Source organism: Quercus robur, chromosome 2 (genome assembly GCF_932294415.1).
Source record: "Quercus robur chromosome 2, dhQueRobu3.1, whole genome shotgun sequence".
Taxonomy (NCBI): Eukaryota; Viridiplantae; Streptophyta; class Magnoliopsida; order Fagales; family Fagaceae; genus Quercus; species Quercus robur.
The window spans coordinates 6,376,908-6,394,660 of record NC_065535.1 but is presented as its reverse complement, the minus strand read 5'-3'; the positions used below and the strand labels follow the sequence as shown (position 1 = coordinate 6,394,660).

Sequence of the window (17,753 nt, the reverse complement as noted above, 5' to 3'; positions counted from 1 at the left end):
AAATTTACACAACAGTTGTAGTAATTTTGCAAATTTACACATTTTTAGCTTTTCTCTTCCTTTATCATTGGAAGACGTAAAGAAATAATAAAAAATTATATAAAAAGTAAATAGTATTAGTGTATATTTACAGAGTTATTATAATAATTTTGTAAATTTACTTTTAACTTGACTAATGTGAGTGATTTTGAGACTTGATGTTGCTGACCATGTCTGATGTCCCATTACCAATTCAACTATTTAACTTTACTTCTTATAATGAAAAGCATACTGAAACTTAACTATTACCAAAACACTTACCTTTACTCTTTGCTCATTAGAAAAGTTGGATAAAGTAAAATAGAATTTACAAAGACAAAAAAAGAGTTCATAGAGAGTAAGAGAACAAACATTGAAACAAATACTAGGTGGCCAGTAGTACATCGGTCTAACAAGAGTGATGAGGAGTAGTAGGTCTTCTGTGGGCCTCTCCGGCGTGAAGTGCAGGTGTGGGAGCAGTGATACTATATCAGTAATAAGTATTAACTTAGAGGTCAAGTTTTTGAAATTAGAACGATTTCATAAAATGGATTTTTTTTTCTTTCAAGATTTTAAAGGATAGAAATTGTACCCATGGTTAATTTCTTTTTTGTTGATATTTGGACAATTTTTTTTGTTGTTGTTGTCGTTTTTGGACTATGTTAGGAGCAAGGGATTATGTTTTTTAGGATAGAGTACAATTTCTAGGCTATAATATATATATATATATATATATATGGGTAATTACACATAACCCACCTATGGTTTGGGCGAAAATCACTTTTCCTACCCGTGGTTTGCAAAATATCACTTAACCCACTTGTGGTATGTTTCCGTCAATCTCCGTAACCCATCTCAAGCCAAGCCGCTGCAAAAACACCTCTTAACCCCAAAACACAACATAACGCGAATCAAAACACCCAAAATTCAAAAACTTTTCGAGAGAGATACCTGTGGTGCGATCAACGTGTTCTTCGTGGTTTGGAGTGTCTAGAGGGGGAGAAAACACAAATTTCACAACATCGAAGCTAGGGAAGATAGTTTCAGTAAAGAAAATCAAGGTATTTGTCTCTGTTCTCAATTTAGGGTTTCAGATTTTGTTCAAGTGCCAACTTACTGTATGAAACTCTAAATTTCTACTTCCCAAGAACTGTGTTTTGTCGATATGTCTTCATCAAGTGGCAATTTCTCAGGTTCATGTGGGCATATGTGCAATGAGCAGACTTGTGTTTTGAGAACAAGTTTGAGTTTGTATAATTTTGGGAGGAGGTTCTTGGGTTGCAGCCGTTATAAGGTTGGTCCTAAGTGTCCTTTCTTTGTTTGGCCTGATAACCCAACTTGTCCTCATGTGAATGAAACTGCACATTTGGCTCTAGAAAGGATGTTTAGGCTTTAAAGTGCTCTCCAACTTGCCAATGAGAGGGAAATGCTTTGGAAACGATGGATGCAGCAAGGCAGATGGTAGAAGAAGCTAGGCAAATGGAAAAAAATGCTCTTGAAGAGGAAGCCAAAGCCAAGGAGAAGGAGAGAAAGGCTTGAGCTGTCTGTGCAAATAAGCAAAAGGCCATGTTTGTTGAAGAGAAGCAGAGAATGTGGAAGTTTGCATGAATTTTGTCATGGATCTTTTTTGTTATTGTTATGTTGTTGTTGTGTTTTGACTCAATTGGGTTCTCTGGAGTGAAGAGACTGAGGTTGTTGCCCTGAAGTAGTTAATTGATTAGTAGAGATAGTTATGACAATGGGGTTAATGACTTTGCATTGTAATAGCACTAGCCTACTAATGTAATGTTTTGATGTGTCAATGAACGAAGAATTGGTCAATCATTGAGTATTTTGTGCATACCATAACAACCATTCAATGAAAGAAGTATTGGTTATGCCACTAGTCTCTGGGCATATAATGAAAGAAGTATTGGTCAATTATCAATGACCTGTGCATACCATAACAACCATTCCATAATAATAACTTTCATAGACTCTGTATTGGAAAAATCTACTTGGACACAATCTGTAACAGCAATAAATAAACTTCCATATAATCTGGTTTGGACAAATAATGTTCCATACAAATTGTTTTCGACAAATAATGTTCCATACAAACTGAATTGAATAAATACCCCAACTTCCATACCATTATACCACAACTTCCAAATAATAAGACAAAATTTCATAACATAATAACCACCTGGAGTGTATTGTACCTTAACTTCTAGTAAATTACAAAAAAGCACATTCCAAGGTCGGCTACATATATATACACGTACATATAATTGCTCAAAACAAGGTGATTGTTTTTTACACTAATTGATAATTACAAAAAGCCAATGGTCTTCACAAAAAACACTAGCTTCAGGCTCACATGTTCTCCTACCCCTGCCTTTACTCCCAATGCTGGCATGCGTACCCACTAACTTCATTTCTTACTTTTACTCTTTACACCCACTGAATTCATTTTTCGTGGCCTTTGTGCAACAAGCTATCCTCTAGTCCTCGCACCACCAGTGCTCCTATTTACATGTGAAGGCTAAAAAATAAAAAATAGATTCACTTGTAAAAAAAATCCTAGTCTACACAACCATCCAAGAAAGAAGCAACTCAACTAAGTTACCTGTGAATAACTTGGTAGGGTATCCCAAGTCTCCTTAGATGTGTGAAACTCTAGCTGTGAGGAAGAGAACCACCCTGCTCTCCTGTGAGATGGCCTAGCTTAATTTCCTTGCTGTGAAGCTTAATTTCCTTGTTGTGAGGATGAAGGCTGAATGGAAGACCTCATGTTGTAAGTCTAGGTAGGCTATTGGGATGGTGGCTAGGGTGCAGGCTAAGGTGCAGATCCAAATCTGGTACTAGGTGTAGGCACCCCTCCCCTTACCAGCAACAAAACCCAGTTTCAATAGATGAATACCTTTGTAAGTTTAAAAACAAGTTTTTTTTTTTTTTTTTGCCATTTAAATCCCAATTACTTACAGTTTTTTCTCTTTAAGCCTCTATCTCATTTGCTATGGTGTCTCCCCAATGATGCCAGCCTTGCACCCTCTTGAGTTATGCCATTTCTTTTTGCATTTCCCACACCTTACAAGTCTGTTCAGCCTACTTGCTTTGTAAGGGTTCCTAGACTCATCAGGAGCCCTCTTTCTTTGCTTGGGTGGCCTGCTTGGTGGTTTATATATGTAATGTGCTAGAGGAGCAGGCTGTCCAGTCTCAGCCCATTATGACTAGCTAGGCATGGGAGGAAGTACCTCCTTGTATATCTCCATGTAAGTTTCTTTATGGTAGTATGGGTGGGTGTAGTCTTCTGGTGTCTCAATGTTTGTATGAATGGCTGTTATGGCATGTTTGCATGGAATGCCATTTAAATCCCAAGACCTACAGCTGCATGTCTTCTTGATAAGATTAACTATATGCCTCTCATACTAATTGGCTACCTCATAAAGGAAACTGCCAGTTGAGGTAGCACTAAATGGCTTGCTTTCAAGTTTCAATTTCTCCAACTTATCTTGTTTGCTTGGACACAACTTTCCAACATACTTCTCTATCCCTTTCCTTTTTGTGTAAAGCCTAGTCATAAGTCTAACTCTAATCTACTCCAACATTGCCAAGATAGGCTTGTTCCTAGACTTTAATATCATTGAGTTAAAAGACTCACTCAAGTTATTTACCAAACAATATGTTAAGCCCCTAGGAGTGAAGTGTGACCTTGTCTACTGTGTAGGTGCAATGTTTGCAAGATACTGATATGCCTTTTCATCCAAATCCTTTATGTACTACATGCCTCTCTCAAACTTCCTTACTGTTGTGGCAGCAACACACCTCCGCAGTGCATCCTTCAGCTCCAATCCCTTGTGATCAACTTTGAAATTGTTGTGGATGTGTTTCACATAGTATCTATGCTCCACAGTAGGGAATGGTGTCTCTATTGTAGGTATAAGCCCCTGTAAATAACCAAACAAACAAACAAAATATGTTAGTTCAACAAATGAAGTAAATAATTCAAGTATAACTGAACAAAACTTTCATACCTTTTACTTATCAGAAATGAAGACCAACTGAAGCTCCTTTGACCTCCCTATATCATCAGCAAATATTTCCAAAAACCACATCTAAGACTCCTTATTTTCTTGTTCCACAACAGCCATGGCTACTAGAAAAATGTTGTCATTTGTATCCTTGGCAGTGGCAAATAAGATTTGCCCTCCAAATTTGTGCTTTATGTGACAACCATCTAAACCTATAAATGACATGCATCCACCTAAAAATCCTACCTTCTGAGCATTGAACCTAGCATACATCCTCTTAAATTTTGGTTAGGAAGTCTTATTAGCCATTTCTGTCTACAGTATCACCCTACTCTCCTTGTTTACAGTGTTTATCATTTGTGCATAGTCCCTAAGGACACCATATTGCAGTTGCTCATCTCCACTGATCAAATCCTTTGTCTTTCTCTTTGACCTATATACTTGGTTTACACTTAGGTCAACAGATAAATTTTGCATCACATGGTTGTGTATACCACTCACCTCTCAATTTGGATTTTTGCTAAAATCCTCAATGAACCTCTTAGCAACATAAACTGATGTTGCTTGACTATTTTTAAAAGACTTGGGGCAAGTACACTCATCAGTCAAGGTCTTAATCTAAAATGTTAGCTCTCCACTTATTTGAGATGTATAACATCTCCACCCATAATCATTCTTGCAGTGAACTGATATCGTGGTCCTCCCATTCAGCTTGAATTTAATGTTAACAAGTTTTTTAATTACATACTCCCTCAAAGCAGCTCTGAACACTTTTGCATTAGGAACTTCATCTCCTTCTTCAATACAACATTTCTCATGTCACTCTTAGCAGTAAACTTTGGCTGCTCAGGTACCTGCTCATCATCAGACCCATCCATACTTACCAGGTCATCCTCAAAAGCTGGCTCAGCCCACTCAGGGGCTGCATAGGGTGCATTGCTTGATTCTAGGGTTACATGGGGTGCATTGTTTGATTCTGGGACTGTATTGGGAGCATTGCCTGATGCTGGGGCTGTATTGGGAGCATCACTTAATTTTGGAGTAGAACCTTGTGAAGCTAAGTTTGGAGCAGCAAATATGTCATCACCAAAGTCCTCCCCCTCTTGGCCTTCATATAGCCAATCATCATCATCATCTCCTTCAACATTCTATTCTTCAACCCTTGCATCAATCTCAACATCTTGTTCTTTGACTCTTGCACCAACCTCAACATCTTTAACATTCTCAACATCTTCTTCTTCCTCCAATACAACTTCATCATAATCACTCTCCAAATCTATTTCATCCACTCTTTCATTACCACCTACACCACCTACATCACCACCTATTTTTGCCATCTCCCCCTCCATCACCACCTACACCATCATTTGCCACTCCCCCTCCATCAGGATGCTTAACTGCTAGTGGCTCCACATTTATGTCAATATAGATTATGATTTTGTTAGCTGACCGTGCCCTATGAAGGGTAGTTATGTTCACCACATTTGAATCTGTTTCTATGACCCTTAAATCATGCTCTAGATCACCTTTAGGAAGTAAATACCTATATCTACTATGTTCTTTAGGAGAACCAACTAGATGGCATAAATCTCAAATTTCAAAGAAACTCAACTTGTTAGGGTCAATATTTGTCAATATATGTACAGACCCACCCACATATCGTAGGGTTAGGTCCTCCACAAAACATCTCCCAACATAAATTTCAATATCAAATGTGAAGTCAACCATCTGCAATTAAAATAAGTAGTTTGTTTACATACTGATATACAAAAAATGACAACAAGCCAAAAGAGACAACAATTCATAGTGCTGTTTTGTTTTCATATAAAATTTGTTTTGTTGTTGAGAGACAACACACGGATAAATGACAATCTATAGCACATGCAAAACCAGATTCCCAACAAATTTATAGGGACCACACTACCCACAGTTCATAAACAAGTGTAATCATTGACAAATAAACTTGATTCTTTCAGGTATACGCATTATATAAACAACCATAACAGCACATTAGCTACATCCTAAGCGATTCTACATATAAATAGCAAAATGCACATTTAACATACACCAATTTTGAGAAAATTTTACAAAACCTAACTACGTGGGTGGGTCATGATAAAAAAAATGCCATCAAGAACCCAAATGCAGATCAACAGCAGTCACAAATACCTTCCCTAGCTTCGATATTACAAAACTTGTGTTTTCTCCCCCTCCAGACATTTCAAACCACAAAGAACATGTTGATCTCACCATAGGTCTCTCTCTCGAAAAGTTTCTGAGTTATTAGTGTTTTGATTCACATTATGTTGTGTTTTGGGGTTAAGAGGTGTTTTTGTAACGGTTGGGCTTGAGATGGGTTACAGAAATTGACGGAAAAATACTACAGGTGGGTTAAGTGACACTTTTCAAGTTACAGATAGACAAAGTGATTTTCGCCTAAACCACAAGTAGGTTATGTGTAATTACCCCTATATATATATATATATATATAGAAACTTTTTATGGAAAATAAAAAAGTAATTAATTTTTTTATATTTTCCATAAAGGTAGTATCAAAACTTTCCTAAAATAGTTTATTAACAATCGACCTAAAATATTCATTTTAAGGACCCATTATCAACAATTGCCTAACTAGTCATGGAGTTTGATGCTAGAGTTGTTGTGGATCTAGTCCTTTCCAAAAATACCTCTAACAAAAATTATTCTTCTCTCTTGAATGACTACAGGTCCCTTCTTAGTCATTTCCAACGAATCAAGGTCAACCAAATGCAAAAAATTAATAACGGGTGTTCTAAGAGTATTGATTTATAAACTATTTTTTTTAAAAAAAAATTATAGAGAAAAAAAAAACTGAAATTTTGACAACTTTTTATAATTACCATAAAAGTGATATCAAAACTTTTCTAAAATAATTTATTAACAAATACCTTAAGGGCATCCATTAACCAAACCCTCCCAATAATGCTAAGACCACAACTAATGCCACAACTTTTCTATGTGGCGAGTTGTGAGTGATGGATTTGTAAACTCACCACTTTAATCACTTACAACTCACCATTCAAGCAAGTTGTGGCAAAAGTTGTGGTACTATACCTAATTTTTTTGATAGTGTCATCTTTATTGCACATTTTTTAAAAAAAAATTATTACAAAAATGAAAAGTATGTGTGCACTTGGGTATTGATTATAAGTAACCTTACTTCTTCTTCTTTTTCCAATTATTTTCATAATAGTTGATTTGACAAGTTTTTATTGATTCCCATATAGGCCAACTACTAATATCATTTTTTTTATATACCGATAACAACTTATCATCTCAATAGTTGTGAAATTTGTTTGTTACAAAACTTGCATAGGTTCTTGTTGTATATAAAAGGTAAAGGCCAAGAGGCTACAAAATCAGCTTTGATATTAAGAACTACATTGGCTGCATATCTAGTTATAGATAGGAGATGGCTAACTTGAAAACGTGTAATGCAAAATATGATAGTAAATATCATTTAGTCACACCAAGTCTACAAAACTCTCATTTTATGAGCTCTTAAGAGACAATGGTAGATAGTTTTATCACTAATTCGTTTGGAAAGTTGATTTTCAAACTCAACCCACAACTTATCACTTATGGTGGAAGATACCTACCATCACACCAAGGCCTAACCTTAAAGGGTAAGTATCATTATTCATACAAAAAATTAAAGATATTATGAGTCTATTTGGAAACAACTTATTTAGCTAAAACTAAAAACTTTTTGCTGAAAATACTGTTGTGGGGCCAGATAATTTGTGGTCCCGGCCCACTTTCCATTAGGGCCCAAGGCCCGCGTCGAGGAGAGTAGTTGCTGAGGACAAGCAGCGAAAGTCCAAATGGCCTAGAGGTGCAGCCAAGGATGACCCTGTCCTCGGCATCCCGAGGCCTAAAAGGGAAGAACGACACGTCATCAAAGGCAGCTTCCAAAGCTCTCCCAGAAGAAAAGGCAAGTAGAATGGGACTCGCACGGGGGTACAATGTGGGAGTGGTTCAAGGAAAAGACGTCACCTCCGCATTGAATGCGCCAACAAACGTCCTAGCCACATTGATGGGAAAAGACCCCTAAATAGTGTGGTTTCGGTTATTACGGTTTCGTTTATTGCAACTAACAGAAAGTGGGGGGAGGCGGCTGATGGGATAGGTACTCGAGTAGTTACTTGCCTGATCGACAGATGGAATGTCAAGATCAACTGAGAAGAGTTATATAATGTAAGGATTCATGCGCCAAAGAAGGGAGACCCAAAAAGTGAAAGGATAATGAGAACATTAAGCTTAATGGACAACGTCCATGGACAAACTTAGTTCACCTCTGTGCGTCCACCATGAACACCATGACTAACCACTGTCCGATGACCAATGCCTAGCCTTTCAGCCCACTCTCTACAAATTTATTGTTTGGGCCTTTAGCGTTCGAACCCACAAATCATTTTGGGGTCGCTACAAATTGAGTTCTTACAACTGTTAATAAAACTAAAATTTAGTTGAAATAGTATAGTAAGACCCATGAATAATACAAAAAAATGCAATGAGATCCATTAATAGTACCAAAAATAAGATGAATAGTAACAAAAATAAGCTAAATAGTTATAAAAAAAAATGCATTTTTCAGCCAATGCCAAACGCAACCTAAGTATCGACAATCCTGTATAATGTAAAAGTTAGCAAACTCTTTTAGAGTGGATTTAATCAATGAATTTATTGATTAATTCTAACTCTTTTCACATGAAAGCATTCAAATCCGATTTTGCATCTTTTGGCTAAATTGCTTTTTCAAAAAGTCCCTTTACTTTAACTATTTACTATTAAAATATGAATAATGTTAGAGATATAAAATATTTTACAAATTTTTCTACAAAATGCTAATGTGATAAGTAATTATTGGTAAATGAAAAAGTGATATTAATGGTGAGCCTAGATGAAAACTAATAAAAAGTTAGTCATATTAACATTTTATAAAAATGTTGTAAAATAGTTTATGACTGTAGCATTACTCTTAAAATATAATATACATCTCATTCTCTATTTTGCAATAAATTTTATTAAAATAGTCTTATAAAATTCTTTTTCTTTTTTCTTTCCATAGATAAAGAGATCAGAAACACAATCCCAAACTCAGACCACCCAATCATCACCAAAACCCACTCTCCTCACACTCATCGTCGCTTCCTCCCATAAAGCCTTGGAGACCTTCGAGCTTCAACATTAGATTTGAATCCATACAAATCTATGTTTTTTTCTCGTCTTCATTCAAACTCAAGCCCTTTCTCTGTCTTCAACCCTCTTTATCTTTGTTTTGGTTGCTAAACCTAGTCTCTGTTCAAATTCAAGCCCTGAACCACTTCATTCCAGTTACTACATTCCGATGATGAAACAAATTATTTCAAATAGAGAGCAATCTTGATCCCAGAGCACATGAAAGAAATCCCAATGCCTTGCGGGCCCACCTGTCAGTGAGACAAAGGACATATGCGCTCGACGCATGAGATACCTTCTCCCCTAAAATAGAGTGCAGCTTTCTAGTTTGATTATTTATTATTATCTATTTCTAGCCCAATTATGCAATAAGATAATAGTCAATAATTAAATACTCTACCATGCTATCCCTGCATGAAATGTTTAATTCACTTGATATTATGCTATCCCTACATGAAATCCTTAATTCACTTGATATTAGAAGCATTGCTCGAAAGGCTGAAAAGACAAATTTCCTCATAACCATGATGCTTGGAATTTAGCAAAAACTACTGGTGAATGATTGTAGGGAACTTCATTTGATCTTTGGAGCATTGCTTGAAATGCTAAAAAGGCATATTTCTAGACCCAAGATGCTGTCTAAACTTAGCAAAACTTAAAAAGGGTACAATCTTGTATGTTTTCGGTCAAGACTGTTAACAAGAGCATCAACCACATTCCAAACTGAAATAAGGTTGATGACTGGTCAAAAAACCTTATCCTTTTGGGGGGTTAAGTGAAAACACACACACTGATTTAACGTTGAGTGCAACTTTTTGCATCAAATACCAATGTCCTAAAGTCTCTGAATTATCATGCCGCCAGCCCCTACACACATGCTAAAGAGTCAAAGAAAGTATTCCAACAAATAAGTTTTCTCATTCAGTCCAGTGATTTGTAAATAAATCATTAGTCAAATCCCTACAAAATTAGTTCAGTCTGTCAAAATTCAGTTCCACTCCACTTTGGAGGGATTTTCTTAAGAATTCTACAGAACCACTCAACTTACAGAGAAATGAAGAAATTTCACCCAGTTAAGCGTGATATTGTCTAATTTCTAGAACTACTCGTGCAGTTCCTTCAGCTCACTTGTTGTTGGTTTCCATAAATGGGGTAAGCTCCATATGCAGCAAATGGTGCAGCATACATGCTTGGGTCATGAGGTGGTGGCAAAGCATATCCATAACCATCATAAAGCTGCCCTCCATAGTATGCCCCACTCCATTGGTTGCCATAATCTGCTCTAAACTGCCAAACCCCAAAAAGAACCAATTAAGAAAAACAAGCTCACAACAAATCAGAATTTATGGGCAGATAAAATTAAAAAGATCAATTGTTTTAGCAGGTCATTGGAGATAAGTTTTAAAGCTGCTGTAAGCATTTCCAGTCCTGAATTGGATTCTATGGATCCACCATTAAAGATTATCATTATAAACTTCCTGAGAAAGCAGGTAGCAATGGATGTGTTCAGAATTTAAATAAACACTCATTCATGCAAAACTGATCAATGACCCTTCCAAGTTTCCAACAGCTAGGGATGACTTCAAACAGCTCTGTCAAAGCTAATTGCATAGTGAAATCTGAATTGTCCATTAGATCCTCGAAAAAGCTCTTTTCCAAACCCAAAAGTAGATGCAGTGAAAATGGAGTGATGGTGTCATTTTTTTTTTTTCCTTTTGGGGGAAAGGGAGAGGGAGTGGGGGGGGGGGGGGGGGGGGGTGAGATTCTGCCGAGTACCTGTTTATTTGCTGGATTGCGACCCCAAGAAAGACGCACAGTTTGCTTGCCAATTACTGTGCCATTCAATTTCTGTAATGCCTCCTCTGCATTATTTCTGTAAAGAGAGATAAAGAGGATCATGGAGTAAAAGGCAAGCCATAATTTTAATGAAACATGTTTTTTCTCTATTAGTAAGTCACACATGCAAGAGGGTTTTGAATCCACAATCACACCATGTACTTCTGAGGGAGAAGGTGCCAATTGATAAAAAGTTCACCGGCATAATTGTAATGTACCAACACTTTTCTTTCTTTTTGTTTGGATACGTGCCAAAACTTGACATAGTTATGGTAAAAAAATTCTACCTGTTAGCAAATTGTACAAACCCACACCCTTTTCCAGTTGGTATTTTAACAGAGACGATATCACCATACTGTGAGAAAGGCTGCTTGAGATCTTCATCACTGACATTAGGGTCAAGCCCTCCAACAAATATCTAATATAAAATTTGGGTTAGCAAATCCCAATGTTTATTACTTATATCCACAAGAAGAAGATGAAACTCACTGTGGTGTTTGTAGAATCCCCATCAGCCTGTTGCGCTGACATACCATTTGATGCATATCCACCTACCAAAAAATTAAAGAATAATTAAAACAGATATAAATAAGCAAAAGTCAAAGTTAAATGCCATGGCTACATTAGAGTAGCTCCCTTGACATTTCAAACCATGTTCTTAAATACAAGCAGTTTTTTTTCAGGGTGAAAGTAAATATGTAGAAAAAGGGTACATAAAGGAGTGCTAGCAAGTGGGTAGCATACTAGAGAGTACGCCCAAAGTGAAATCAGCATCTAAAATTTAAAAGTTCCAAATACTCTTAACAAATTACAGAAGGAGAAACGACTACTAGCAGCATTTCAATCATAAATTTAAGAAAAATGTGTGTTGGAGAAACATCTTCGCAGAATAATTAGAAAGAAAGGAAAAATTTAAGAAAGAGGACATCCTCAGATACAAAACTCATTTGAATTTTTGTGTTGGATATTATGTCCCTTGTGTATATAGTTGATCCAAACCAAAATTTCCAACCATACAAATTGACAATCTGCCCTAAAAACACTCCTCCAGTTTCAGGACAGAATTTTGGCCTTCTTTGAGAACAATACCAAAGCAGCAGGACCCTCATAATTTAAACATCCGTAAAGGTATTCAACATAACCTCTGATGAAAAGTTTATTTCTTCAAACCCATACTGCAGCAGAATATGCTGCATCATGACTAGGCCTGATGAGGTATTACCATCTACATAACCCGTGTTCTTCTCATCAACTTGTACCATAGACAAACAACTTAACTTTTGGGCCAGTGATATGGAAACAAAGAACTGTTCCATCAGTCTGGTCAACCAAAAAAGTATTTTGATTTTGTTTTTTAAGTAGAAATTTCTGCTCTACCACCCAAAAAATAAGTATAAGGAATGCTAATGAAATCAATCTAAGGCCATTGTATAACATTTTTTGTATTAGGATCAACTAATTTCCAAGGAGTTGTGACATCCGTCATTCAAATATTAAAATTGGCATTGTTTAGTCCATCAACACAAATAGTTTTACTTGTCCACTAACAGTAATTGACATAAAGAATTTATGATGAAAGTCATTGTACAATGGCAATAAAATATATTCCATCCTAGTTAACTACTCCTCAGTTATCAAAAAACAGAGCTCTTTCATGTGTCTAGTCCCATTATAAAGGACACAAAATAACACCAGAATCTTTATATTAATTCCAATGTCTATTTATTCCTCACTAAACATATTGGTAATTGTTCCCTTATATTAATTCCAGTGCCTATTTATTCCAATTCTGCAAGTGTTGAATGAAAGAGTAATAAGAATATAATTGTTCTACTAGTTGGATTACACTCAGCCATCAGTATGACATGAAGCAGAGGAAATGTACCACATAAGCACAGATATGTCCATTGAACACAGAAAGATTCAAAATAACCAAGAATGAGGAGTTGATAAAAAAGAAAAAATCGCAATTCTTAAATGGTCCACAGAGCAGCAAGGTGACTTTTTTTTTAATAAGTAAAAATAAACCGTTTCATTGAGTAATCAGATGAAGCAGGCTCCCCTTGTGTACACAGGTAGTGTACTAGTGATCCACAAATATAGTAAAAAGTACTCAAGTCCAGAAATTCCTACAAGGAGGAAAAAGTGTGCCCGCTTAAGGCAGCCATCTAATCCTACATAAATTGTAATAAAAACAATTTGAGCTCCAAGGACGCCCAACCTCTTCAAAAGTTTGCCTGTTTCTTTCCTGCTAAATTGTCCACATAACACAGAAGGGAATGGCCCTCCAAAAAGCAAGGTGCCATTTGCAAATGTTTGTTGATGAGGCAAGATAAGAATAAATAAAAGAATCTCACACCTCCACCATGTGAAAAAGATTCTCTCTTTAGAAAGTCTAGATTCTATATATTGGAAAAAATCAAAGGCTAACTGTGGTTACATCACAACTAGAGCTGTCAAAAACCACTCAAGCAGTAGTGTGAAAGTCCATCAGCAGCCAAGTCGGGGAAAAGAAGCAGAAAAACAGAGCAGCTGTCTCAAAGGCTTTGTAGCACAAGTTAGTTATGCTGGCAAGGCATTGGAAAAGGGGAAAGGATCAGAGCCAGATTTCACTACTTTGCATAGATCAAGCTAGAAATAACAGCTGTATATAAGGGATGGTGTGATTCTGGGCACCCACAATCACAGCTGTCTAACTTTTCACATATGAAAAATTGCAGAGAATCCTGAAAAAATTGTTTGAGAGAGAGAGAGAGCAGAACAAATAATTGGAGGAAAACTATAGTTATTAAAGCATGCATTTCAACCAATATATCTGAAGGTATCAAGTATTACAACTGCTTTATTTCTTATTGAAATAGAATAATTAAATACCTTGAGACTGTTGATATCCAGATGACTTCCTAGGAGTTGCAGCACCAATGCGCATAGGCCTGCTCGAACAATAAACACCATTCATTTCAGTCATGGCCTGTGATCTCTCGTTCTCATCTCCAAATCTCACAAAACCATAACCCTTTGAACGGCCAGTATTGGCATCAAAAACAACTTTTGCAGCTTTAACAGATGGATATTTACTAACAAAAGTTTCATGCAATAAGCTATCTGTAACATCCGCTGCTAAATCTCCTACAAAGATAGAAAGATCAGGAACATTATCTGATCGCTTGTCACCCGTGCTAAATGTTGCCCAGTTCAGCCGGAAGGGCTGTTCTGTATTAGGCATAAAAAGTCCAGCATAATTTTGTAGAACTTTCTCAGCTGTCACATGCGAAAAAAATTCCACAAATCCATAACCCTCAGATAAACCAGTCTGTTTATTGCGAATGACCTTAACGGAGGCAATCTGCATGATATATGACACATAAGGTTTGCGAAAATAGCAACTGAATAAACAGAGAGAAGCAATATATGGCAATTTCAAATTTCACAAAGTTGTTTTTAAGAAAGTAAATTAAAATTGTAAAGTTTTTTTCCCAAATATAATTTGAAAAGCCGTGACAAATCTATAATAGGAAAATGCTAAAGCTACTACCAATTTTACTACAAAAGGCTTACAGACAAACGTGACAATGAATGCGATTAGTGCCACATCAACAACATAATAAATAAATTTTAGAATTACTTCTTTTGTTTTGTGTTTAAAAGTTGACGCACCAATTTGTAAGTTTTATGTAATAAAATTTGTAGTAGATATAAAATCACTCTTCTAATAAAAATATTCAAGAACTATTTTCAGTCAAAATAAACCAAGCCTAAGTGAAATCACAATAGAAGAAGGAACAGAAAATTCAGATCAGCAGAATCACCATGGATTTGTTGCCCCCATTCTAATTTTATAAATAGTTAAAAAGAAAAAAAATGCAAGTACATCAATACGCTCAATGCAATTAACTAATTGCCTAAATTATATTTTATAACTCCTCTTTTAAGTAGAAAATTCCTCCACCTTTGTTGTCAATCAATTAGGACCTTAAATACTTAGACACAACAAAATTAATGTTGCGCAAAGTTTAAAGAGAACAATACACTAGAAGACATCTTGGCTGATTCTTTTCTAAAAATTTCTCTTTTGAGGGAAAAGAGAAAGTTGCACCTCCACATCAAAGCCCTTTGTAGACAACTTCCAACATCATCCTACATCTGATCCTGCCTATATATAGTCATATAGTGGCAAATATACATAAGTACAGATTTTGTTATTGTCCTTAAGGGAAACAAGGCCAAAGTTAGAAGTCGGCAATAAAGAACTTTTCTTTTCTTTTCTTTTTTTTTTTTCCAAGCAATGATGAAGCATTTAACTGCCATGCTTGCGCACGATAAGTGAGTTGACATCAATATATGTATTTCCAAAATCATGTCATAGGAAGGATTGTTTCCAATCTAAGAAGTATCAACACATGCACAAACACAACACCACAAAAGTTCTTGAAAAAATCAAGACACAACATAATTGGATATGACAACACCGTCATAACAATTAAAATGACTTCTCCAAGACCTCGTAAAAGTGGAAACTTTATGCACTAGGTATGGCCTTTTTTTTTTAAACTATCTTTAGGTATATTTTATTTTTACTTTAAGTTTTCAAAATAGATAACAACTATAATTTTAAAAACATATCTAAAATCAAAGGAAATTTTTTAAAAATAAATAATAAAAAAAAAAACTCTCCTGCTCGACAAATTGAGGACAAGCATGAAGAAGTGTTATTCAGTCAGTTCTAGCCATCAGTGTATTCACCATTTATTAGTGAATGATCAGAACATCAAATTAGGGCAAGCTCATAATGCTAGCTAGGAAGCTTCAACCCTATATGCTAGATAAAAACCTTGATACTAATCCTAAAGCACAAAAATATATTCAAACCTAAGAAGCATGGACACAAAACTCAACACAACACAGGACATTACATATTGATGGATATGTAATTAATTAATATGTGTAGATATATATTAAGCTTTTTTTTTTTTAAGAGAATGTCAACTTATAGCATCCGTTCATGAGGATAGCTCTTTATCATCAGACCAAGATACCAATCAATTTTTGGTGTAGATGGAATTTAAACCCCAGATCTCTTATAAAACCATAAAAGACTTTACCAGTTAAGCTAACTGAAACCCACAATATATATTAAGCTTTTAAAATAAATTACAACTATTAAAATACTTAAACACATCCAAAATCAAATACTTCGTAATTTTTAAAATTTTTTTTTTTCCTCCTAACACATTGTGGACAAGCATGCAAGAGTGGTGATTTTGGAGTGTATTTGCTTCTTAAAACATTGCAAAATCAACTCCATCTTCCCTAAGTAATTAATGAAACCAAACAACAGGTGTAACATCCTTTTCTTTACTTTATTATAAGCCAATAACACAAATTTCTCTAATAAGGACATAATACCGTTACCACTTTTCTCAGCAAAAACCAAACATATTTAAAACCTCTCTCATTATATCACACAAAACGTTCACATACATAAACCTAAACTAAACCCCAACGTTCACAAACAGAGAAAATGCCAAATAAAGCAATCAAAACGTGTCCTTTGAATATTCATTCATTCAAAACCCAAATCAACAAACACAAAAAATAGATGAATACACGCAAATTCAAACGAATACGAATACGATATGAATGAAAATAGAAAGAAAAGAAAAAAAAAAAAAGTTGGACCTCTCCGGTGGAGACGAAGCAATTGTGGAGGAAATTCTCGTCCATCCAATGGTGCAAATCGCCGACCCAGATCGTCTTGTTGTGTTCGCCGCTAGATCCTTGTTGCTGCTGCTGAGACTGAGAGTGTTGTAGCTGGTAAGGGTGATACGGCACGTAATGCTGAGGCGGAGGCGGAGGAGGCGGAGGCGGAGGAGGCGGAGGATGACCGTAATGCTGATGGTGTGGCGCCATCATCTGGTGCTGCATTACCATCGCCGCCGCCGGATACTGCATCGCCACCCACGACTGCGGCGGCGGAGTCTGTCGTTGTTGTTGTTGTTGATTATTACTATTATTATTCTGCTTTTCTTGTGGCTTTGAATCAGAGCCGCCGTTATTCGATTGCATCGTAATCTCTCTCTATATCCCACACTCACTCTCACTCTTTAAAAAAAAAAAAAAAAATGAAAGTTTTGGATTTTAGAGAGAGAAAGTCTCTGAATCTGAAGGTTTTTTTTAGAGAGAGAAAGTGATACTGATGGGTACGGATACGGTTAGGGTGAGGATTTTATTTTGAGGATAGAGAAGGATTCACTGTAAAACGCGGTTGTGTTTGTGGCCGTTGGATTAGGCGATAAGGGTTGATCTGGACCGTTGGACTCATAAAACTGAGATTTATAGGTACTGTTGAGGTTTCTCTCTCTTTTGGATCCGCCGCCAGCTTGAGCTTCCACTTGGGTTTTGAGTTTTAACAAAAAAAAAATTTTTTTGGCTATTTTGCCCTTCCCTTAATAGATATTTTTTGGAATTTGAGATTATTTTTTTTTAGAAATATTTTTTACCATTTACGTTCGTGTAACAACAAAAAAAATGACAGTGTGTTCAGGGCAAGTCAGTTTTTACCTTTTTTAGTTTTTTTTTTTCACCTCACGCCATGTCTTTTCAATTACAGTAACTATGACTATTTATGGCAGTATAGATGAAGTACTTGAAAGTTTGCAGGTAGAA

General features: G+C 35.9%; 1 protein-coding gene across 1 annotated transcript; it reads right to left on the bottom strand.

The window, feature by feature from the left end:
- Positions 1 to 10,147: 10,147 nt before the first annotated feature.
- On the bottom strand, positions 10,148 to 17,465 carry LOC126711832 (polyadenylate-binding protein RBP47-like). The gene is made up of 6 exons (XM_050411286.1): positions 16,767 to 17,465; positions 13,962 to 14,433; positions 11,577 to 11,638; positions 11,375 to 11,505; positions 11,028 to 11,124; positions 10,148 to 10,538 (listed from the first exon to the last, which is right to left on the bottom strand). Exons 1-6 carry the CDS (start codon positions 17,151 to 17,153, stop codon positions 10,371 to 10,373), a joined length of 1,317 nt encoding a protein of 438 aa, XP_050267243.1. The 5' UTR covers positions 17,154 to 17,465; the 3' UTR covers positions 10,148 to 10,370.
- Positions 17,466 to 17,753: the final 288 nt, after the last annotated feature.

Coding starts and splice junctions, on each gene's coding strand:
- LOC126711832 (XM_050411286.1), bottom strand. CDS start 17,153: ATGCAATCGAATAACGGCGGCTCTGATTCAAAGCCACAAGAAAAGCAG. Junction 14,434..16,766: donor GCTTCGTCTCCACCGGAGAG/GTCCAACTTTTT, acceptor TATATCATGCAG/ATTGCCTCCGTTAAGGTCAT. Junction 11,506..11,576: donor GGGATTCTACAAACACCACA/GTGAGTTTCATC, acceptor ATTTTATATTAG/ATATTTGTTGGAGGGCTTGA.